The sequence below is a fragment of the Arvicanthis niloticus genome, chromosome 3, assembly GCF_011762505.2.
Source record: "Arvicanthis niloticus isolate mArvNil1 chromosome 3, mArvNil1.pat.X, whole genome shotgun sequence".
Taxonomy (NCBI): domain Eukaryota; kingdom Metazoa; phylum Chordata; class Mammalia; order Rodentia; family Muridae; genus Arvicanthis; species Arvicanthis niloticus.
Genome location: NC_047660.1, coordinates 5,323,173 through 5,347,339, shown reverse-complemented (window position 1 = coordinate 5,347,339; position 24,167 = coordinate 5,323,173). Strand labels below are relative to the sequence as shown.

General features: G+C 41.7%; 1 protein-coding gene across 1 annotated transcript in view; it reads left to right on the top strand.

Moving 5' to 3' along the window:
• Positions 1–24,167, top strand: part of Dnajc3 (DnaJ heat shock protein family (Hsp40) member C3) — a 38,295-nt gene that overhangs the window by 9,952 nt on the left and 4,176 nt on the right. The window contains exons 2-11 of the mRNA XM_034497784.1: positions 5,848–5,958; positions 9,265–9,389; positions 12,288–12,362; positions 14,268–14,420; positions 16,420–16,601; positions 16,991–17,110; positions 18,776–18,881; positions 19,115–19,235; positions 21,790–21,922; positions 23,364–23,512. Of these exons, the coding sequence (XP_034353675.1) occupies positions 5,848–5,958; positions 9,265–9,389; positions 12,288–12,362; positions 14,268–14,420; positions 16,420–16,601; positions 16,991–17,110; positions 18,776–18,881; positions 19,115–19,235; positions 21,790–21,922; positions 23,364–23,512 (1,275 nt within the window). The remainder of the gene's footprint in view (positions 1–5,847; positions 5,959–9,264; positions 9,390–12,287; positions 12,363–14,267; positions 14,421–16,419; positions 16,602–16,990; positions 17,111–18,775; positions 18,882–19,114; positions 19,236–21,789; positions 21,923–23,363; positions 23,513–24,167) is intronic.

Genomic DNA, 24,167 nt, shown 5'->3' with positions numbered 1-24,167 from the left:
TCACTTACAGAAGAAGCTAAATTCCGTGCCCTAGCTTGCAGTGGATCTGTTTTGTACATGTCCTCTGTCCTTCCCTTCTTGCTGTCGTGTCTTTATCTAGTTTGCCTGATGTTGCGCTTGGTCCTATGAGGCCTGTTGCAGTGGTTTGGCTGCCTGGATGTGGTTTTGGCCTGTGTCATTCAGGGTTACTGTCCACTCCTTTTTACTGTTCTAACAGACATTCTCCACTCGGATATTTGATTACTGCATTAATTACTCCTTTCCTCAGGCATTTTGTCACCTAGCATCAGATTGGCACTTACTAAATTATCTTGTTTATTTCTCCTTCTTGACTGTATCCATGTTGCTAGAGCCAAGTTTAAATAGCTGTTGTGACCTTTTGAATCTGTGTATAGACATTTTAAACAATTTTAAAAAATAGATGTACTACTAATTTTGTTTTCTTTCTTTAGTGTTAAGCTGTGTAAGAATTGGCTTTATAGACTTCCGGATGTTTCAGAAGTACTGAGTTTCAGAAGTACTGATTACCAGTCAGTCTGAGTACTGACTTTGTAAAGGTGATTGCCTGGCTGTAATACTTCCTATTTGTTTTATCACACTTTGAAGCACTCAGAATATTTGGAGTCCATCCATGGCAAAATTCAGAGAGTGTGCTTGAATGTTGTTTCTCAAATTCCACTAAGCTAAGGTCCCTAGGCCTGCCAGTATGTGAGACTCCTTTCTCATATATGTAAAGCCATCACGTTAGACAACTGTGTACATAAAGTACCAACCTAGTTCCATATGCCACCTCTGAGCTGTCAACCCCAGGTTTGATTCACTACATAAAATCTTCCTTAGATTCCGATCTGTGTCATCTCATACACTGTAGTTAGATGTATCATACTCAGCTTTCTTGTTAAGGTAGAAATATTGTTATTGAACTTACAGAAGTAGCTGTGTTGCCATTAAATCAGACGATGTGAGGATCATATAGGAAGCACAAAGAGGAATGTTTCAATCCTGTTTACATAAATATGTAATATCAGATTGCTTGTATGCTGTAGAAAACTAGAAGAGAAGAAAAAAATGCTTTATAGCTTTTAAACAGTGGAAAGAGCTTCCTCGGACAAGGAAGGGGAAGCAGCTTCAGGTAAGAGGTTGAGAAGGACATGGGAGTCAAGAGTCAGTTTTAACTGGATCCAAACCTACGCTCCTGCTACAGATGCTAGGATCCAGTTATTTACTGATGCCACAGTATCCACAGAAGAACTTGGTGACACTTGCTGGGACATGGGTGAGGCTGCAGTTTGAATTCTGCAGTCCTCACACTGTGATGGCTGATTTTAGCCAGCCCAGCTTTGTGACTGAAGTGGGGGTGGGGTGATTATTCAAGAGTTGTTATGGAAGTCCCCTGAATGGCTTAGCTGAGAAGTAGTTCTTTGCTAGACATTCTTCTCTCCATACTGAGTGCATAGACAAGAGTCCATCCCTTGTCCCAGCCCTTGTTTCATCCTTTGTGCCATTATGGTCGACTGTTGGAGGGCTCTGTGTGTTGTGACAGTCAGCCAAAGAGTGGTCTACGGAGTGTGGGAGGACAGGAGACAGTCAGCAGGTGCAGGTCACAGTGCCATTCACCTCACCTGCACAGATGTGTGGACGATGCTGTGAGTTGTGAAGTTAGAATTTGCTGTGCTGTGTCCTTGCTGGGAGGTGGTTCAGGGCTGAGGCTGCCAGATTGCTGAGGGGCAGAGAACCAGGAAGTCTCCCTTATGCCTCCTCTTTAGCTCCTTTTGCTAACACACACAACATTGTCCCCACGGTAAAGAGAAGTGCATGAACACTTTATGCATAAGGTCAGGGCAACTGTTGAAGAAGGAATTCAGAGTAAAGAGACAATTTATAGATAATTGGCCTACTTATTCAGATTCTTCTACTTAGTGTCTGGCTCCATTTTCAGCAAGAATAAAATCCAAAGCAGGACCATACAGGGCTTTCTGTTTGATTTCATATTGTTCATTTTGTGGCTTTTCTGTAGGAATCCAGATCTCCTTGCCATTTCTGGACAGCATGGACTGAAGGCCTTTGCCTTAGCTGGTTCTTCTTGGAAAGCCCCTTTTCCATGTCTGCATGATGGGCTTCTTACTTCCTCCATGTCAGTTTCTCAAAGGAAGGCTGCCTTGGACATTACGTCTATGAGTGGCCTCTCCCTGTTGACCCTTCACATCATTTTATCTGGTAGTCTATATACCTTACTGTTGATTGTGTCTGTCTCCCACTGCAATGTCTGGTATGGGAGATTCAAGGGGTGGGCTCCCTCATCCCAAATAACCAGACCATGCCTCGTATGATGCAGATGCTCAGGAAGTACCTGAGTGTCACAGCGGGCTGTCTGCTGTTCGTTCATTAAGGTGAGAGGTTCGAGCATAGCAAACCAGTTTTGAAGTGTGATATTGTAGCGCACAGCCTCGCCGATAAGGAGAACGCCACACTCAGGATTCTTCTGACAGCATTTATTGAACAGCTCTCATGATGGTGAGGTGGAGGGAAGGACACCGAGCTCAGAAAGCCCGCTGCTTAAATAGAGCTTTGGGAGACGTGCAGATCCCTCATTGGCTCAAATCTTTCATCCAATTGTCATACTCGGTTTTCGCGCCATGCGCAGGCGCATTCTCAAGTAAAGCTTCCGTGAAGAACCAGGAAGCAGAAGCCTGCGCCATCTTTTAATGGCAAATGCGGCTCCTCACATCTCCCCCTTCCTTATTAAACTGCAACAACAATCGAGGGTTGTTAGGTTGCCGATCTAACCCACCGTTCTACCGATAGGCGTTCAAGGCAGTTAAACAGTACGAGACCCTCCACACCTTTTATCCCGTGCAATGGGAACCTGAGCCCCGGGAAGTGTGGAGGACCACCACTAGGATACCTGGTGCAATGGGAACACGAGCCCTCAGGATATCCTGTTAAGTGATGGTGTCTCATTGTTTAAGCAGATTCAACCAGGCTTGAGGGGATGTTCCCTGCTCCACGGCAAGCAATGCTTGCGTGATCACCACCTTATCCTTTTGATGTTGTTGTTTGAATTTGCAGAGCAACCAGAGAGTAAGCAGCACTCCCCCAAAGATCATGCAGCCAAATAACCCTACCTCCACCCATTCCTTAAAGTAAGAAAAGACCGAAGAGATCCATGAGGAGAGTCCCTGGGTCAGGGAGAAATCCAAGCGAGTAGAATTGATCTGGACGATGGCAATCCGCAATCGTCGCATGGTCTCATCAAAATCAGCTGTCCAATTCTGCAATAGCTGCTGAGATAAGGTTCTTGAAAGGTTAGCTGCCCGAGTAAAATTTTCATATTGAATGGAGGTATTTATATACACAAGCAGGAGAACACAGGTGAAAACACTTTACCACGTGCACCATACAGCTGAGGTCACTAAATAGCAAAACAAGCTATGTGGGATACACAATATATTTATCAGAGTGTGCTTCAGCTGTTATAGGCTTTTGCCAACCAAGTCTTTCATCAGGGTATATGGTTCCAGATGGCTGCAAAGTTGATCTAGCCGCTTTCTACTAAAGCCATCAGTTTGTTGAACAGCATGAACCCGAGAGACAAGAGACTTAATATCTAAACTGTTGATATAAAAGCAACACTCTTTAAGGCAACACACAACTTCCCCTGTTGGAGAAGTGAAAGGTCTAAGCCTTGTACCCACAAATTTATACCAATGAAATCCTTGAATTTTGCATCAGCTTAGTAACAATTATACAGATAAAGACAGCCTAATATTAACCACCTCAGTCCCCAAGTCCAGGGAATTGGGGCGCCGACTCTTCATTAACTTCTTCAAGCTGAACATGGGCGTTGACTTTTAGAAGAGGAATGAGGGGAAGGGTAAATTGAAAGCATCTGAAGTCTGTCTTAACTGCATCCAGCTGGAAGTCCAGGGCATCAGTGAACATGCAGGTGATAAGAAGATTCACTCTCCAAAGCTGTGTATTCTGCAATATACAAATCTCAAAACAAATTTTAGTATCAAGATAATTATTTTGGTTCTCTGAAAACTAGTGTTCTGGAGGCCTACCTCTGTCATGTCTGATCCATATAATTCTGGAAGACATAACCACTACCTTAATGACCTCATCAGAAAACTCATAGAAAAACCTTTTTTTCCAAATTAGCCTTTCCTTAAGCCAGTAACCAGAAAAACCTTTACATTGAGTTTTTATCCAGAAAAATATTATACAACTCAGAATCACACCCATTTTGAAAGTTAAATCAATTAACATTATCATTCTGCTTAGCTCTCTGTCTAGAGCAGCCTTCTATTTATTCCTCGCATCTTTAAAGCCTTTTTCATCTGTTTTTACTCACTTATTTCTTGCCCCATTTTCGTTACTATAACCTTTATCTATCTGTTTGGCTCTCTTGACTCAGAGCAGCCTGCAATTTACTCCTTGCATCTTTTTTTTTTTTTTTTTTTTTTTTTTTTTTTTTTTTTTGGTTTTTCGAGACAGGGTTTCTCTGTGTAGTCCTGGCTGTCCTGGAACTCACTCTGTAGACCAGGCTGGCCTCGAACTCAGAAATCCGCCTGCCTCTGCCTCCCAAGTGCTGGGATTAAAGGCGTGCGCCACCACCGCCCGGCTTACTCCTTGCATCTTTAAAACTTTTTTCAGCTGTTTCTGCTTATTTTTTTCTTGCCCCGTTTTTGTTACTATAACCTTTATCTATCTGTTTGGCTCTCTTGACTCAGAGCAGCCTGCAATTTACCCTGCAATTTACTCCTTGCATCTTTAAAACTTTTTTCATCTGTTTCTGCTTATTTTTTGCCCCATTTTTGTTACTATGCAATCACCTTTGTTTCACTTCCGAATTCAGCCAGCTCCGTCAGTCGACTGGTTCTCCAGCGCAGGAGTGAGGATGACTGCTTCCAATTCCCGTGGTGTCTTCTACTGTATCCCGCTTACTGGAGCTCTAACGTTGAGACTCTGTCCAAATTAGCCTTTCCTTCTTAGTTTTCTTCTCTATCCTAGTTTTCTTTTCTATTTTATTAGCGCTCTCTCCCTTTTCTGCTTCTGATAGGCTATCTTGTTGTTAAGCCAAACAAGATCCACCATACCTTGCAGAAAAGCGTCTAGACTCTCCGCGCCATCAGTTCTGAATCCTCTGCGAGCCAACAGGGTCCTTCGTGACTGGTCAAAACTCCGAGATGTTCGGCTTCATCCCGGGTTTCGGCACCAAATGTAGCAGAAGCCTGCGCCATCTTTTAATGGCAAATGCAGCTCCTCACATGATATGTGTCTGTGTTCATATGTGTGCATGAGCGTGTATGCAGGTGCACATGCATGTGTGGCATGTGTATATGTGTACTCATGTGTCTGTATATTCATGTGCATGTGGAAGCCAGAGGTTAATGTTAGGTGTCATCTCCTTAACCCTGCTTTAGGTTTTATTTACTGAGACTGGTTCTCACTGAGTTGAGAGCCTTTCCTCTGGTTGGTTAGCTAGCAAGCTTATCAGAGGATCCCGTTTCTGCCATGCCCTCCTGGTACTTCTGTGGTTGCTGGGGATCCACACTCTGGTCCTCAGGCTTGCATAACAGCTGAGCCATCTGCCAGCCTTAACAAAGTGGCATTAATTAATTATTCAGAATAACTTCATCAATACTGTAATCTATTTTTTATTTATTCTATGGACTGGTTTTATTCTTTCGGTTAGCTGAATTGAATATAAGTATATTTTGGGAGATTTTTATGTGTTATAAAATCAGTAGATGACTGAGCCAGATAAAGGTTATCTTTAACTTTTTATTATTGGGGGTTCATCTTGGTTCCTGGAAAGTTAACTTGTTGTGTTTTACTCTTCAGGTGCTGAGTGTGGAGTAAATGCGGACGTAGAGAAGCATCTTGAATTGGGAAAGAAATTGCTTGCAGCTGGACAGCTAGCCGATGCTTTATCTCAGTTTCACGCTGCAGTTGGTTGGTATCATAACCCTGACCACTCAGTTGCTCTCTTCTGAGTTCTAGTCAGAACTTCCATTTTGGATAACACTTCAACTCTTATTACTTGTTAAATAAACCATTAAACATATTTTTAGGATTCTGGGTGAATTAGATTAATAAACACACAGTGCATGAATGCATATGTATCTAACAGAAGAGGTAACTGAGGATGCTGGAGGGATGGCTCAGTGGTTAAGAGCAGGTACTGCTCTTCCACAGGACCTGAGGTTAACTCTCAGTGCCCATGTCTGTTGGCTTGAACTACCTGAACTCCAGCTGTGTAACTCCAGCTGTGTAACTCCAGCTGCAGGTCTGCTGCATCTGGCCTCAAGTACCTGCATGCACATTCGTATGCACACGTACACATGCACACTTTTTAGAGTGTGAAGACATAAAAAAACAGGTAACTGAGGCATAGTCATGTAGGTATTAAACATAATTTAAGATTTTGACAGTCTGAGAAACTGTTCTGCAGTGGGCAGTGGTAACTGTAGAGGCTCGTAGTTGGTTAAATGTAGAGAAGAAGGGACTGTTGACTGACTGCTCAGCTGTAAGTGCAGCGTCTTTATCTTTCCCCTGGAAGCTCAAAGAACCATTTACACTGCCTGTTGGTAGACTTCAGGTGTGGGGATGTGTCAGGAGGTGGCCCTCTTTCCAGTACTGAGAAGCATTTAGTGGTTGCCAGGAGGAGGAGAGTCATCTTCAGTGGTGTTGCTACTGGCTAAGGCATCCGTTCAGAAAACAACCCATTACCCAGCCCAGGACCTATAGTAACCCTGTGAGCCTCACTGGGTCACAAGGCATGGGAATGGAAGAGGGGCTCTGGGGAGGTGAAGGGGAGTGAATGTCTGCTGAATGAAGTAAGAACACAGCATATCTGTGGGAAATGTCATAATAAACCCACCATGCTATAACATAATACCCAAAGGAAACCAGGAGATTCTGACAGAAAACTTTATCAGTGTCTTTCATAAGTTTTCTGCCTTCTTAGGCAGATTTCACATAGTGTGCTGTACTTTGGGTTATCAATATAGTCATTTCTGCAAAAAAAAATTTTTTTTGAGATTTTCTAGTTCATTGGTTCTTTAATATTACTTAGATCCCAGCTGTCCCTTACGGGGTTTCTTTTGGGTGACTTCTTTTCTTTCTGTAATATTGTGACTTCTAAAGAAAAGAAATGATTCTTTGCTAGCCTAGAACTTAGTAAGTCAGCCAAATTGGCCTCGAACTCACAGAGATCCTCCTGCCTCTGCATACTGGCGTTAAACATGGTCTATAACCATGCCCAGCTCTGAAGCTTCTTCCTATATGAGTTACAGTATACATTTTAAACTAGGTCTTTTGATATGACTTTTCTCAGAGTCTTCTTTTATTTACTTACTTCTTACCTTGGTTTGTGGTGGTGAATACCAGTTATTTAGCACCTGACAAGTAGAGAGGCAGCTAATTTTTTCACAAAATATAGTATGTTCCTGGAAGAATCATCTCCTACTCTTATAATTCATTTTAAAACAGAAAATGAAGTTAGGTCTTGGTTTGGCATTATTTTTCTTTGCAAGTTTATTTATTCACTGTCATCTGTCTGTCCATCTGTCTGTCTGTGCATCCGTCGGTCCATCCATCCATCCATCCATCCTCATTTATATCTACGTGGGGTGTTGTGTGTGCTTGCTTCAGTGAGAGAGTGTGGTGTAGATTAGGGACAACCTGTGGGATTTGGTTCTCCTTCCACTGTGTGGATCAGGTTATCAAGCTTGGCATTGTGTCTTTTTTTTTTTTACTGAGCCTTCTTGTAAGCCCCATTTAATGCTTTTCTTAAACTCTGATTTTTACTGATATCTTTTTACTTCTTGAGAATAATAGAAAACACACTTTTTAACCTTGTCGCTTTTGTGGCATTATCTGTGGCATTATCATGTCCAGTTTTGTAAGAAAATGAGGAGAAGGAACTCTTGGGCCTGAAATCATTTCCTTGATAGCTTTACAGAGTATCCTAGATGTATGGCATGGGTGAATAAGCAAGTGGTCATTGGTGTGTTTGTATGGCACTGGGTATTGAACCCAAGGCCTGTGGGCCAAGCAACTTCTTGATTTAACACAGAATTACACCATCAGTCAGTCCTAAAGTTTTAAATTAATGAAGGGGATGTCTGCAATATTAGATTTCCTCATTTTTTTCTGGTAAGAAAACCAATATTACACTTAATAGTTTTTTTGTTCAGTAAACAATAAAACAACAAAAAGCCTGTGCCTGCTTTGACCTGTAGTTGAATGGGTTCTGGGAAGCTTGTCACTTGAGAGCCTCCCTGAGAAATGAGGACACACATTGCTGCTCAGGTATGACAGGTGAGGAGCCAGTGACTTCCAGATGTGGGGGATGAACTCAGGCTTACCACTGAACCATCCTACCTTGCCATAATTGCTCTTTTAAAGATGAAATGAAAGGAAACAAGGTACCATACAAGTGACCCTATATCTCTAAGCAAGGTGATTTTTTATTTCTGTGTTGAACCACTGTCATTTGATGCTCTGAGAGTACAGGTAGAAGAAAACTCAATTTCAACCTTTGGTCTTACCCAACACACAATACTCTATTGACTTCTTCCTACCCAGATGCATGGAGACGTCTTTCTACTGAGCAGTCCTAAAGGTTCTCTTTGGATAGAGTTAGCTTCCTATAATTCAGTTAAATTCTGACACTGTATGCTTGGAGGTAGCAGCCTAAAATCCATAGGTTTTGAGAAAGACTACTGCCCACCTTAGAAGCCCGGCTCTCCAGGCACGAGCCAGTGTCCCATGAGTGAGCTCCTTAGGTTCAGTCAGTTTGCTAGAATGGCTCCACGAGTTTAGGTGAGCATCTTTTGGTGTAGGAGAGTAGACATTACAGAGGATACAGATGTACCTCCAGAGAAGGGGAAGTGAAGGACATGGAGCTTTATTCTTCTTTCTGGGTGGGCCACCCTGTAGGAATTGCCATGTGTTCCACTCATCCAGGCACAGTGTCACTCAGCTGTATTTTGAGCTCTTAATTTAGTGCCCTTCTTATGGTTCTTTATTTACTTTTCAGAGAGAGTCTGTGTAGCCCTGGCTTGACTTGAATTTGCTATAGACACTAGGCTGTCCTAAAACTTAGCCCGCCTCTGTCTCCCAAGTGCTGGGATTCCAAGCGCTCCCAAGTGGTGAGCTATCATTACCTGTTTGCCATTCTAAATAAAAGTGTAAACTGTATTTTCTCAGGTTCTTTTGTCAAAAACAACTAATACTTATTATTTTAATTTTTAGATGGTGACCCTGATAACTATATTGCGTACTATAGGAGAGCTACTGTCTTCTTAGCCATGGGGAAATCTAAAGCAGCACTGCCTGACTTAACGAGAGTGATTGAATTGAAGATGGACTTTACTGCAGTAAGTTCACCAAAACTTGCTCAATGGGGAACTTAAGGGAACCAGCAGGAGGTAACCTGTTTCCTGAAGTGAGTATTGGCACCTTAGGCACTACTAGAGGATATCAGATTCAGAATTCTTCTACTTCCTCTTCATAGTGGCACATAACTATATACATCCAGCTGGGAGGTGAAGCAGGAGAATCTCTGGAGCCCAGGGTCTTGTGGTACTTGAGAACTATAGCCAGATTCTGTCTCAGTAACAACAGTAAGTAACAGCAGAACTCACAATGTTGTTGGCATTAGCAGTCTGTACGGATGCTGCTTGTGCTGGCACATGGGGACAGAGACATGCACATAGGGACAGAGGCATGCACATCTCTGAGAGTTTAAGGACTTTCTAGTTCACCCAGTGGTTTCCAGGACAGTCAGAGCTATGTAGAGAGACCTGTCCTAACAAAACAAAGCAAAGGTCTGTACAAAAGAGTAACAGAGTATATTAGTCAGGGTTCTCTAGAATCATAGAACTTATGGAATGTCTATGTATTAAGGGAAATTATTAGAATGGCTTACAGTCTGTAGTCCTACTAACCCAACAATGGGCAGCTGGGAATGGGAAGTCCAAGAATCTAGCAGTTGCTCAGTTCCACAAGGCTAGGTATTTCAACTGGTCTTCTGTATAAGCTGGAATCGTGAACAAGTTCCATCAGATGTGCTGGCAATTAAGTGCAAGCAGGCGGAGAAGAGCGAATCTTCCTTCTTCCAGTGTCCTTATGTAGGCCTCCAGCAGAAGGTGTGGCCCAGATTAAAGGTGTGCACCACCATGCCTGGATTTGAAACTTGTTCTGTCCCAGGCTAGCCTTGAACTCAGATCTGTGTGTCTTTGTCTCCTGGGATTAAAGGTGTGTACTACCTTGCCTAGGCCTAAGTTTTTTATGGTCACTATGCCTCAAGATCTGGATCAAAAGTCTGTGTTATCCCATATCAAGATCCAGGTCAAAAGCTTGTGTCTTCCAGCCTTATGATCTGGATCACTGGTGTGCTCTCCATTTCTGGGTTGTAGTTCATTCCAGGTGTGGTCAAGTTGACAACCAGGAATAGCCATCACACAAGGTATACTAGGTGATTCTTTTCAGAAGCCTGCCAGTGTTAACTTTGTCCTTTAGAATGTGTAGAGTCCATGTGAAGGCTGGAATGTAGGACATGATGTGAGAGAGACTTAATAGGCTGAGTAGGATTTTAGTCAACTGAGCACAGTTTCATTTAAGAATGAGTTAGAATAAACAGAGTGGCCCACTCAAGGGGCTGGGGGTTTGGTGGATTGCAAGCATTGCTGGCGTGGTTCTTCCTGGCACCACTGCACAAGCTTTGTAGGTTCAGAAGCTTACAGTCTCCTATCCTGAAGGCTGCCAAGTCCTGTGAGAGCTGTCACAGCTTGCGTGGGGACTCCTGTGGTTTGCATTGATTAGTTCTATCAGTGTGACAGCGCAGCTAACATAAACAACTTACGAGAGAGTCATTTAAACTCACAGATTCAGAGCTTTCAGTATTCATACACAGTCTCTGTCTCTGTGATTGTGGGCCTGTGGAGACACTGGGCACCATGGCAGGGGAGCTTATGGAAGAAGAACTTGCTGACTTTATGGCAAACAGGAAGCAGAAAATATACTGTAGTCAGGATACGATATGGCTGTCAAGGATACACCCTCTGTGCCCTGCTTCCCTCAGCCAGGCCCAGGGTCCTAAAGTTTTTTACCACCTCCCAAAATGGCTGCACCAACTGAGAATCACATACCAACACATGAACCTGTGTGGGAGATGTCATCAGGAATACATATATAGGCCAGTCAAAATGGCCTAAAAATTAACTTTGTGACTATTTTTTATGATAATAATTTACCACATTTCTAAAAGGGAGGATTCGAGCTAACTAATAGCCATGTAGTACATGTTTGAAATATGGCTGCAATATTATTTTAAAATAGAATTCCCAACTGTCAATTTTTGTTGATTTTATTACTTGACACAGCTTAGTATAACCTTTTACAAAGGTTAAGTAACCCATTTTCTTAGCATTATGATTAGTCATTAGCTAGCTGAAATGGTTGTAACAGTTGTTTTTATGTGTATTGATGTTTTTGATAGAAGGTTAGGGGAATTTTATGTTCTGTAAAAGTAATACATAAACCTAAGTGACAATCTGTGGTTTCTGTTTTTTTTTTTTTTAAGAAGAAATTAGTCATCAGAGAGTAGGTATATGTTGAAGGGCTGGGGTAATGTATATTAGAAGAAGTAGAGCATCAGAAATGAAGGAGGAAGAGACACTGTCATTCTGGCTATAATAAATATTTACATCGATGATTGAAGGTTTAATGAACAGCAAACCTATTTCTGGAGCTTTGATAGTCTCACTGCAGCTTTCTTTGGAAAAGATTTAGTATGATGTCAAAAAGTATCTTTTAAAATTAAAATACAGGGCCTGAAATATATCTTGAAGGTAGAACTGTTGTATCTTCTTTATGGGTCCTTGTGTTTGAAACCCAGCTTAATTTTTTAAAAAGTGTATATAATTCATATATCATTAACTTCCCATTTTGAAGCATCAGGGTTCTCAGTATGTTTTTAGGCTGTGTAGATGCTGCCATCATCTAATTCCAGGACACTCTTGTCACTCAGAAAGAAATCTTATGTGGTAAATAGACAACTCCCAAAACAGAGCCTTTGTGTTGAGTAAAACATTTTTAAAGAAAACTTCAATAAAAATTAATGTACATTCTATAGCTATAGGAATTTGTCTCAAATAATAAGGCAAGCAAACACTGGAAAAAGGAATATTAGTAACTTGATTACATTATTCTTTATTTTTAAAGAAAATTTAGAAATGCACAGTACTCAGGACAGCCGCTCTGTTTCCTCCTAGGCAAGATTACAGAGAGGGCACTTACTACTCAAACAAGGAAAACTTGATGAAGCAGAAGATGATTTCAAGAAAGTGGTAAGTACCTGCCTCCAAGAAGGTATTGTTGGAGACATACAGAATTGAGTTTTTTGCTGGGAACCAGCCCTGACAGTCAGGTACTGAAGTGGGACGCAGCATTGGATGAAGGCCAAAGGCTGGTGACCTGGCCTTTTAACTCTCTCTTATTGTTTTGGGGGCCAGAAGCTGCTAGCTGCTGGCAGTTTTAACTCTCACTATTCTGGGGTCAAACGCTGATGACTTTTGGCAATTTCACAGAGAAAGAGAAAGTCAGGCGCATGTGCATGGTCTGTCTGTCTCTGTCTCTCAGTCTCTCTCTCTCTCCCTCCCTCCCTCCCTCCCTCCCGGCTGGTCCCAACTTGAACTCATCAGTTTCACAAGTGCACATGCATACTTATAAACATACACATATATCTACATACTTATGTATGCATATACATGTAGACAGACATATATACATAAATACATATTGTACATGCATACATCCAGACAGACACATATACACATTTGGTGGATGGAGAAGAGCCCCAACAACCACACTTTATTTCTTCTCTCAGCCTTTTTATAGCTGTTTAGACAAAAGTCCTTTATAAAATTCCCTCACAGATAAAATGTTACACAAAAGGGAATTACAGAAGGATGTCCATAGTAAGTTCAAAGCAGTGCTTCATTCTATAAGCTCAGTATAAGTTCACAGACACAGTTCACATGGGAGTTACAGAAGGATGTCCATAGTAAGTTCAGAGCAGTGCTTCATTCTGTAAGCTCAGTATAAGTTCACAGCCACAGTTCACATGGGAGTTACAGAAGGATGTCCATAGTAAGTTCAGAGCAGTGCTTCATTCTGTAAGCTCAGTATAAGTTCACAGCAGTGTTTCATTCCATAAGCTCAGTATAAGTTCAAAGCCACAGTTTCACATGGCCTTGCTTTATCATAGTGCACACCTGTGGCCTCATCCTTGGACCTGACCTAGAATGAATGTTTTTCCTTGATCACAAATCTGTCCCAAGCCTGTTTCTCTTCTCAGTGCAACTGTGAGAGCTCATTGTATTCCTTATTATGCAGTCTTTGCTTACTATGAGGAGGGGACACATTCTATCTTGATTTTAATTCATTAAATCTTTCTGGCAAAACAACTAAAACCATCTCTTAAGACTTTCTTCCTAAAATTATTTGAATCAAATCAGGAATTCCATAAAGTCATTAATTCATCTCAACAGCATTATAATATGAAAGCTCATCTTCATATTGATCTGCAGGAAGTTTGTCTAATAGCGTGGGGCTGGTGCACAGGAATCATTAGGCTATGTAATAGTGACAGGACATATCAACAGTGAGAAGCAATCCTGGGATGAAGTCTCTGGGCCGTGCCTCTCCAGAGCTCCCATCACAGCCATGCAGAACAGCGGGCCGTCTCCAGGAAGCTCACTTGCTTGCCATAGCCTTTCCTGCATGGCTTCTGTCAATTCTTTTTCTTTGTAATAAAGTATTTAAATAGTAATTTTATAGCTAAACAAACCTTATATATATAGAAATAATAGTTTCTAAATTAATGACTGACATCCAAAAATTATATTAACAGTTGGAAGATACAGTGCACACAGTTGATATATGTGATAACTCAATCAGTTACAGGCTTACTTTCTTTAACTTAGCTACCTGGGAATCTAGTAATGTCAGCTGAAACGTGTTTCATAGCCTCCAAGTCATCCATCTATGTTACTCCTGCCTTTGTTACCTGTTGGTGTAGAATGAGTAACCCAATGTTAGCAACCCTTTGTATTGTCTCAGTTTATGGCCATGGTCTGATTGGCTCCTCTGTGCAGGGTCTGTGCCATGGTATTTGGAATGGTGAGATCTTTGTGTATGTTACAGGTATTGGATTTATACAATCAAAACTTTTATTTTGTTGTTGGCTGTAGCTCAAATCTAATCCAAGTGAGAATGAAGAGAAGGAAGCCGAGTCTCAACTTGTAAAAGCTGATGAAATGCAGCGCTTGCGCTCCCAGGCGCTTGATGCCTTTGACAGCGCCGATTACACTGCTGCTATAACCTTCCTTGATAAGATTCTAGAGGTAAGTGTCTTACCTATTGCAGCTGACGGCCAGTCTGGCACTGCTTTTTAGAGTAAGGCTCATGTTAGACACCAAGGTAGGGTACAGACTGATCTTTGGGCTTTTAGCTCTTAAAAATTGGTCATATAAAGTTGCAACTTAAGATTTTTAGTAAATACTGGTCTACTGTAAAGTGAGAATTACATTTTTTGCTTTTTTTTTTTTTTTTTTTTAAAGACAGAGTTTTTCTATTTCTGTATAGCCTGAGCTAACTCAAAACTCTCTATGTAGACCAGGCTGGCCTCAAACTCACAGAGATCTGCCTGCCTTTGCCTCCCAAGTGTTGGAATTAAACATACCAGATTGAGAAGTACATGTTTTACTCACTGGTTGCTTTGCCTTATTTATTTATTTATTTATTTATTTATTTATTTAGGAGAGTACTATCCTCAATAATGGGTAAAAGACCTCTTAAAGAGAAAGGAAAGATGGTGTTTGGAAACAAAGAGGAATACTTTTACAGTGAGAACCTTGTAAAAGAGAAGGCAGAGTACACTGTGACAGGGAGGGTTCTAGTAGGAAGCATTGAGTTTGGGGTTTCCTTGCCTCAAAGGATTTCAGAACAAAGCCTAAATAGAAATAATCAATATAATTAACATTTTCACAGACAGCCCTTTGATATTGGCAGTAAACATATGATATATGGATTCACTTGATAATTTAAAAATGGTTTGTGTGTGTGTTTGTGATGATGATATGCGTGTGTAGTTGTAGATGGATTCTGTGGAGTAGTTCCCGCCTGTCGTTACGTGGGCTCTGTGGATGGTGCGCGTCTCTAGGCTGTATGCGTCTTTACTGAAACCTCTTGCTGGCTCTAATTTGATGCGTTTATAGAAGAGATCATGTGATATGACATAGAGGAATTCTGTTTTATAGAATATGTGTGTGAGTACACTGTAGCTGTCTTGAGACAGACCAGAAGAGGGCATCGATCCCATTACAGATGGTTGTGAGCCATGATGTGGTTGCTGGGAATTGAACTCAGGAGCTCTGGAAGAACAGTCTTCCAGAAGACTTAAGAAGTGCTCTTAACTGCTGAGCCATCTCTCCAGTGCCCCCCTCCCCCCCCCCCCCCCTTTTTTTAAAATAAGGATTTACTCTCAAGGAAGGAAGGATGTAACATCTTAAAAATGTTTTAATTTAGGAGTCAGTGCAGTGTATTTGCTGATTGAGAACCTAGGGTTGAGGCTGGGGGATATAGCTCGGCTGGCAGAGCTTTTGCTCTGAACTCACAGTGCCCTGAGGTTGACAGCTGGTATTGGATGAACTGGGTCTGGTGATCATAGGTATTGGAGGCCAGCTTATATACATGGTGTCTTGTCTCAACAAACAAGACAAATCAAGAATTACAAAAAAGAACTTAGATTTTCTTAATTATAGAAATTATAATTGTTGAATATTGATTCTTTTCAAATGTTTGAGTGGGTATAATCTAATAGTGAATGAATGCTGTAGGCTTCCTTCCTTCCTTCCTTCCTCTCTCTTTCTCCTTCCTTCCTTCTTTCCTTCCTTCCTTCCTTCCTTCCTTCCTCCCTCCCTCCCTCTTTCTTTCTTTCTTTCTTTCTTTCTTTCTTTCTTTCTTTCTTTCTTTTCTTTCTTTCTTTCTTTCTTTCTTGAAAAAGGTTTCATTGTGCATTAAGCTTGGCTGGAACTAAACGTTCAAGTGCTATGTTTTCTTATTTAGAGTTGTAAAATTGTAATCTGAGGAAGGAAGGAGAACAAAAAAAAGGCCCTTTTGTTGCATCTCCTCTCCCTGTTAAGAGTTTAAGATACACTCAAGAGATTATCATATTCTGGCTGTCACATGTAAGTGTGTCAGGGTTCTCAACATCATTTATAAAATAATGACATTATCACACTGACTGAGTGTTTGTTTATGGGTGTGTGTATGAATGTGTAGGGTGCGAGGATCAGTATGCATACCTCTGTGACTTAAAGTCTAGTTCTTTTGTTTCTTAAGGTTTGTGTTTGGGATGCAGAACTGCGTGAACTGCGAGCAGAGTGCTTCATAAAGGAAGGAGAGCCCAGGAAAGCGATCAGTGACCTAAAGGCTGCTTCAAAGCTCAAGAATGACAACACAGAGGCGTTTTACAAAATCAGCACACTCTACTACCAGCTAGGAGACCATGAGCTGTCTCTCAGGTCAGTTCCTTCACCTCTCTAGCTGGTCTTTCTACAGCTTTCATAGCATGTTAATAGAAATATTAATCCCTATGTCCACTCAAATAACTTAGGTTATCCCTAAGGTATTATGTACATATAATATATACATCCTACAGTTTATCTTACAAACATAGGTAAAGATGCTGTTTTACTTACTGAAGCTATAGTGGAGTATCCAGTGTATGAGTCTGCCATTTAAATGACTGTGTCTATGAGACAGTGTGCATAGCAAATTATGAAGTCAGCATGTTTTCATTGTTCCAAAGAAAAATAATTTAATGATGATTTCTCTACTTAATAAGAGGTATTCAATGATTATCTTGACTTGGAGTATTTCCAATAATTTTTTTTTTAAATTACATGAGCAGTGAAGTTCGTGAATGTCTGAAACTTGACCAGGATCACAAGCGGTGTTTTGCACACTATAAGCAAGTGAAGAAACTTAACAAGCTGATTGAGTCAGCTGAAGAGCTGATCAGAGACGGCAGGTAAGAAGAGCCTTTCCTTATCTGCCTGGTTAGGATCCAGATGGCACTGAGCCTAGCAAAGTCCCCAGGATTATATGTACACTGTTGAAGCAGGCAAGATAGAAGTAATAGTAACTGCACAGCATCCTGACTAGCACCGTGTGCTGTTTCAGGTTTGTCCTCGTTTGTGCCTGCACTGTTTAGTCTTTAAGGCTTATGTGGGAGGTATAGCGAGCTCAGTGCTGGGTGCAGAGCTGGCAGCAGAGTGCTAGAGTGGACTTAATGGGAGAAGCAAGGAGAGCCTTAACCTCGTCGGGAGCAGTGCAGGCCAGGAGTCAGAGAAGAGCCCTTAGAGAACTGTAGATATTTCCATTGTCCTCTTACAGTGCGAGTCGGGAAGCAATGACTTGTGTGTGTCTGTGCGGACACTGGGGCGCAGGGCTTGATGGGCTGGACCAGGACTGTCGGAGAGAAGACTTTCCACACTACTGCTTAGTAGGAAGTAGACTCTGACCGTCTCCTACCCTAGTGCCTTTGTAGCTGTCCTGAGAATGCTTTGCCTAGTTTCCTCCAATGGCTTGCAAAGTGACATGATCAAGATGCTGATAATTCTATCACTGCTCAAGTCTCTCTTAGGTCACCTTTCACAGTCACAGCTGCTCTCCTGTCCCAGCCACCCTTAGACTCTGGCAACAGTGGGTATATTCCTTGTTTACAGCTTTGCCATTTTAAAGAGTCTGAAAGGAATGGAAACACACTGTCAGCTTTTGAGATGAGCCTGTATTCTCCTTTAGCATAGTTCTCTGGGCATTTATCCAGCTTTTTGAATTAATATTCCCTTTGTATTTGTGGGTGAATATTTTCCATGGTACGCTCACTAATGCTCACATTGAATGAGGCTGCTTTCACATGGAAGTCTTAGGTTAGAGCAACGCCTCAGTGGCACAGTGACTGGTTCTGACTTCTGCAAAGTCCTGGGTTTGCTCTCAAGTGCTGCTCCCTGTTGCCTGCTCTGTGTGTGTGTGTGTGTGTGTGTGTGTGTGTGTGTGTGTGTGTGTGTGTGTGTGTATAGTCTGTTTTGTGAACGTTTTCTGGGGAGACATGAACAAGTGTTTGCCAGTGACAGAGCAAACAGTTTGGTGAAGTAGCAAAGTTTCCTGAACGTGGAGGAGCATGGCCGGCCCTGACGCAGCTGGGTTCCCCTCAGAATAGAGAGAGAGTTCCCACAGAGGTTCTTCATTTAACTTTCCACCGCCTATATGCCCTAGCCACATGCTTTCAACTGTTGTTATTCTGTTTACTTGTGAGCATAGGCAAATACCTGCCCTGGAGAATATGTCTGGGGGCTCTCTCCACCATGTGGGTTTCAGGGATTAACTCGGTCCTCAGTCTTGTTGACAAGCATCTTTACCTGATGAGTCATCTGGCCGCTCCCCTCCCCTCCCCTCCCCTCCCCACTCCCCCACCCCCACCCCCACCCCCACTCCCAGCCCCAGCACGTGCTTTAGAGACTCCTGTCTCTGTACTGAACAGGTTACTGTGGATTAAGGTTAGAGGAATGTATTTGAAGGCAGGTCTTGTGCTCTTTCCATTGTATTTACTAAGTAACACATAGTGAAAGGGGAGGGTGGTGTCTGCAGCTTTGGGAATAGTCTCCTTGTTCCTCACTGGTTGCTTATTTCATAGATACACAGATGCAACCAGCAAATATGAATCAGTCATGAAAACAGAGCCCAGTGTTGCTGAGTACACAGTCCGCTCAAAAGAAAGGATCTGTCACTGCTTCTCTAAGGTAAGCTGGTGTGTTCCCAGACACGGAACAGCAGCCACAATGGACTTAAATCATTCGTTCGTTCGTTTATTCATTCAGTGCACATATTACTGAGCCATCTCTCTGGTCCACAATACTTGTTTTTAATTTATTTTGGTACTGAGTATTGAACTTGGGAACTCGTGCATGGCGGCAGGCACTACCACTGAGGTGCGCCTCCAGCCCATCCTCTCTTTTCTTGCATTTACTTTTAGGATGAGAAGCCCGTTGAAGCCATTAGAATATGTTCTGAAGTTTTACAGCTGGAACCCGACAATGTCAATGCTCTGAAAGATCGAGCAGAGGCCTATTTGATAGAGGAAATGTATGATGAAGGTAAATTTAAAGGAAGTTGACTTGCAGTATCTGAAGGTTAAAGTGTGAAACTAGCACATGTTCAGTTGCATTTTATTTTGAACAGATTTATCTGCAGATGGCTAAGAATTTGAAAAATTGGTAATTATTCTGTCTTAGTGGATCATAATAGGCATAGCATCTGAGGAAAGAATTCTGTTGAAACCAGGTCAGTGGGATATGGAAGTATGTATAACACAGTTGTCCAACAAGAGGACTTTGTGACCTCCAAACTTTAGCAACATTAGGGTGAGATGAGCTAAGAGGCTTCCTACCAGATGTGACGAGGACCTCAGATGGCGGCAGTCCTGGAGCATGCAGTGTAGTCTGCTAATTGAAAGATAGAACTCACTACATGTATTGTCTTTTACCACAGTTTTAATAGTACTATATGAATATTCAATTAGAGGTTTTTTGCTAATTTTTAATTTTTTTTGATGATTTCCCATGGGTTTTAATCAGAATTATCTCCTGTTCTCTCCAACACATCACCCTCCTTCTATCACTTTAATTTTTATTTTTAATAGTACATTGACCTTAAGGCTGCTTATAGGAGCATGTGCATGTGAGGTAGACTTGAGTCATGTGTTGTTTAGTGTTTTAAAGATGACCTCCCGTAGTGTGGAATCTGAGGAAATAAAGGAAGATTATGTAGCTGCTGCACGCTTGTGGGAAGAAGTTTACGTTCTCATCAGTCCCTGTTTTCAATCATGTGCATATACGGAACAACCAATAATCCCACACTTTTTATAGTAACTTAATAAGTATGACTCAGAAGGCTTAATAAGTATGACTTAGAAGAAGGATGGGGACGGTGAGGTGGCTCCGTGAGTAGCGGTGCCTGCTGCAAGCCTGCTGACTTGAGTTCAGTTTGGGACTCATGGTAGATAGGGAGAGGACCACTGCAGTTCTCTGACCTCCATGTGCTGCATGTGGCACCTCCCCAGCTCTCAATTTAAAATGAAATAACAGGTTTTAAATTTAAGAATGAAAATGTGAGTTGGGTGGTGCACACCTTTAATCCCAGTTCTCGGAAAGCAGAAGCAGGCAGATCTCTGTGAGTTCGACCTGGTGTACAGAGCAAGTTCTAGGACAGCCAGGGCTACACAGAGAGACCATGTCTTGGGAAAAAAAACAATGTAAATGTGTTTCGAATTAAGAGTTTGTATGAATAGCAGATTTGTGTATCTTGAAGCACTTTTCTCTCATATTCCTTCAGAGAGAACCTTCTTCCGAGGCTATGGTAGTAAGTGCTGTGAATAGTACTTGTAAATTTGAACCTCACTAATATTTGTGAAAGTTAATGAACTAAGGTAGAAAAAACCCCTGTAGATGACTCACAACAATAGTGTCCTAGAAGACCACAGGGTGTGAATCAGCCTCTGGGTTAGCTGCTCACATTGGGCTCGTCTGTTGATACTGTTGGCTCATTTTCAGTGTAGAACAAGTAGCTTAAGTGTGTTAAGCTTGTCATTTTATTATTTGTTCAAGTACAATTAACTGTTGCCAAGATAAATGTTATCCAAAGAAATTTCTTTTCCACACTATTTTTTCACAAATAATAGAATTTGGTTTCAAAATCCTTTAATTTGTTTATTTAGAAAATGTGTGTCAAGCTTCCCTGACTAACATCAGACTTGGTAGAACATACTGACTTAGCCTGCAATTGTGCTTAGTGGCTCAGATGTGCTACACAGAGGAAGAAAAGTGCAAAGGACCAGTCAAGGTCTGGAGGAAACTTAAGATTCTGAATATTTTTCTTCTATAAACTGACACAAGTAAATTTAGTTCTACAACTAGGCCTCATCAGAGACCCAGTACCCAGGGCTGTCACTGAAATTTAGTTTCCAGCCACTGTTTAATCACACCTAGATTTCAGAGTCCCGGGCATAGTGAGTCCATGAGTCTAAGGAATATTGGAATGTTCCTGAAATCCAGTATCCTACACTTACCCATGAATTACTTTTAAAGGATGCATCTCAGTCCTACTTCATTGATTCTTTTTGCTTATTAGATACCCAAGTACTTTCAAAACATGTACTGTAGGTTTCCTTCAGACCTATCATGCTAGGTGTTTCTGCATTTTAGTTTTGATTGACACAGCTCTCACATTGGCAGTACTGAAATGATGGTTCTTCCAGCTCCCTTTGTACCTTTTGCTTTTTTCAAACTGTCAACCACAGATGTTAATGCTGATTTTCGTTTCCAGGTGTATTACTTTCTTTGCTATGCAGTGGTCATTTAAATTTTAGTGGTGGTGAGATTGCTCCGTATAATATTAAAGGAGGTGTGGGGAGACAGTACGGGAGGGTAGACAAGTAAACCGACCGCATGAGTTCTGTCAACAGGAGCGAGAACTCCAGCCTCAACTATGAATTAAGTTTAAACAAAATGATGAAACTGGTACTCTTTAGGCTCTTAGAAGCAGTAGTGAGCGGAGGGGCTGGCAATGAGGACACGGTTCTGCACTGGTAGAATGCATAAGGCACTGAATTGTAATTCCCCTAATAGCATTTTCCTAAACATATCTTGACAGCCATTCAGGATTATGAAGCTGCTCAGGAACACAACGAAAATGATCAGCAGATTCGGGAAGGTTTAGAGAAAGCCCAGCGGTTACTGAAACAGTCACAGAAACGAGATTATTATAAAATCTTGGGAGTAAAAAGGTGAATTATTGAAGCTTGCATGCTGTATTTAATCAACTGCTTTAAAGCTAATTGAGCTCCTTTTGTCTTAACCTGGCTCACTTTATTCACTCAGGTTATTTTAGTCTTATTATTCTAACAATCTTCGCCATCATGAACTATCTTCAGTGTGCCACAGGCAGTTCTTTTATAACGATCAGTAGTGCATATAGAGAGGAGCTGGTGCTGAATGAAGGCCGGGGCATCAATAGTTCCCAATCCTAGTCTCTTGGAAAGATTAAGAAGTAGAGGTACACTTTATTGTGGTTGGAGTGGGAAGGAAAAGAAAGCTTTCCCTGGGTCTAAAGTTAAGGTCCTACTATTAGTGGAAGACCCATTTTCCAGGTTGGAGAGAGGACTTGGTGGCTAATAACACTTGGTTTTGCACAAGACCCAGGTTCAGCTTTCAGTACCCACATGATATGGCTCACAACCATCTCTTACTCCAGTTCTGACCTTCACTTCTGGTTCTCTGTCATTGCATACACATGCTGGTCACACACGCAAGCAACATACATATATATATATAATCTAAAAAAGTTTTTGTAGTAGTATTAAGTAGACTTAACCTAAAATAAGGGGCTCAAAAGAGATTTTGTGTATGTGTATGTGTATGTATGCTTTATTCTGATTAATAGATTGACAGGGTCTCACTGTATAACCCTGGCTGGGCTGAAGTCACAATGTAGATCTAAATGGCCTTAAACTCAAAGGGATTCATGTGCCTCTCCTCTATGTGCTTCTGGGATTAAAGGCTTGCACTACTATCTCTGGTATGACAATTTTTTTAATGCCCAGAAAACCCTAAATCGTGGTAGTGTGGTGACTCAGAAAGTTGCAGTTGTAAAGACCTGGATTGTAGTGTAAGATGCTTAGTGTAGAAGTGTCTCTGAAGCCTTGGGTTTTAGCTCAGTGGTAGTGGGCTTGCCTTGCATACAGTCCTCAGTATCTGTCCCCAACCATCTCTATGGCCCACAAAGGAAGGAAAACAAAATTGACTATCTAGAACAGTATGCTGAGTCTTTGATCTTTGACTTACATCTTTGGAACTTGTAGGAAAACAGGGCTGTGTATCATCAGGTGTTCCTCCTTCCCTCCCTTTCTCTCTCCCTCCTTCCTTCCCTCCCTCCCTCTCTCATACACAGAGCTTACAGTATTTGTTTGCTGTGTTGTGATGAATGAACCGCAGGTTGATACATATGTAAGGCAAGCTGTCTACCGCCGAGTTCTCAAACAGGACTGCCAGCACAACTCTTGCAGGGTTTTTTTGTTTTTGTTTGTTTGTTTGTTTTTGAAAGGAAGTTGGACTCTTTCTCTTCTACGTGGGTTTGGGAATCCTCAGGTACATGGTGTAGTAGAAAGAATATTGAATGTGGGATACTTTTTTCTGACAATTATGAAATAATTTCCCCCAATCCTACAGAAATGCCAAAAAACAAGAAATCATTAAAGCATACCGAAAGTTAGCACTGCAATGGCATCCAGATAATTTCCAGAATGAAGAAGAAAAGAAAAAAGCGGAGAAAAAGTTCATTGACATAGCAGCTGCTAAAGAAGTCCTCTCAGATCCAGGTACCTCCATTCTTGAAGCGGTGCAGGGAGTGACTCTTCCTGCCTGTTCCCATCCCAGGCAGTAAGGAGCAGTGGGACGGGGATCTGGAGGGCTGTGGGTGCTGGTGAGTGCTACGGTCTCACCAGTCTCTTCCTGGAGTTTGGGAACTCTCAGGTGAATGGGGTAGTGGAAGAACAGTGGGTGTGGAATACTATTTTTCTACTTGAACAAGCTCCTGTCACTTCTTAGATGTTTTTCTTTTTTCTGTAATCATATGAAAGAACAACATCGAACATACAGACATATCTTAGACTCCTGTTAGATTCCTAGCTCAGTGATGGATGATTCTTGGTACCAAATTCCCAAATGTCTCAGGAGCCTGGTGAGGAAATCAGAATGTCAAGCTGGCTTACAAAAGATGAGAGTGGATCACCAGCTGGGGCTATTGGGCCCCCATGAATGTTAACAGCAATCTTGCTCCAAGTCACGTGCACAGATCTGGTTGACATGTATGTGAAGGAGACAGGCTAAGAATTCATTCATCCAGACTGCATTTCTGTGCCTTTCCTATGGATAGGGACAGGCATTCTCCTTCTATCTAGAAAGGTTCAACAATGAGGAAATCTAGTTTTGCCTCTTGAGCAAATCTTTCTGTGTACATCCATTTATACTACA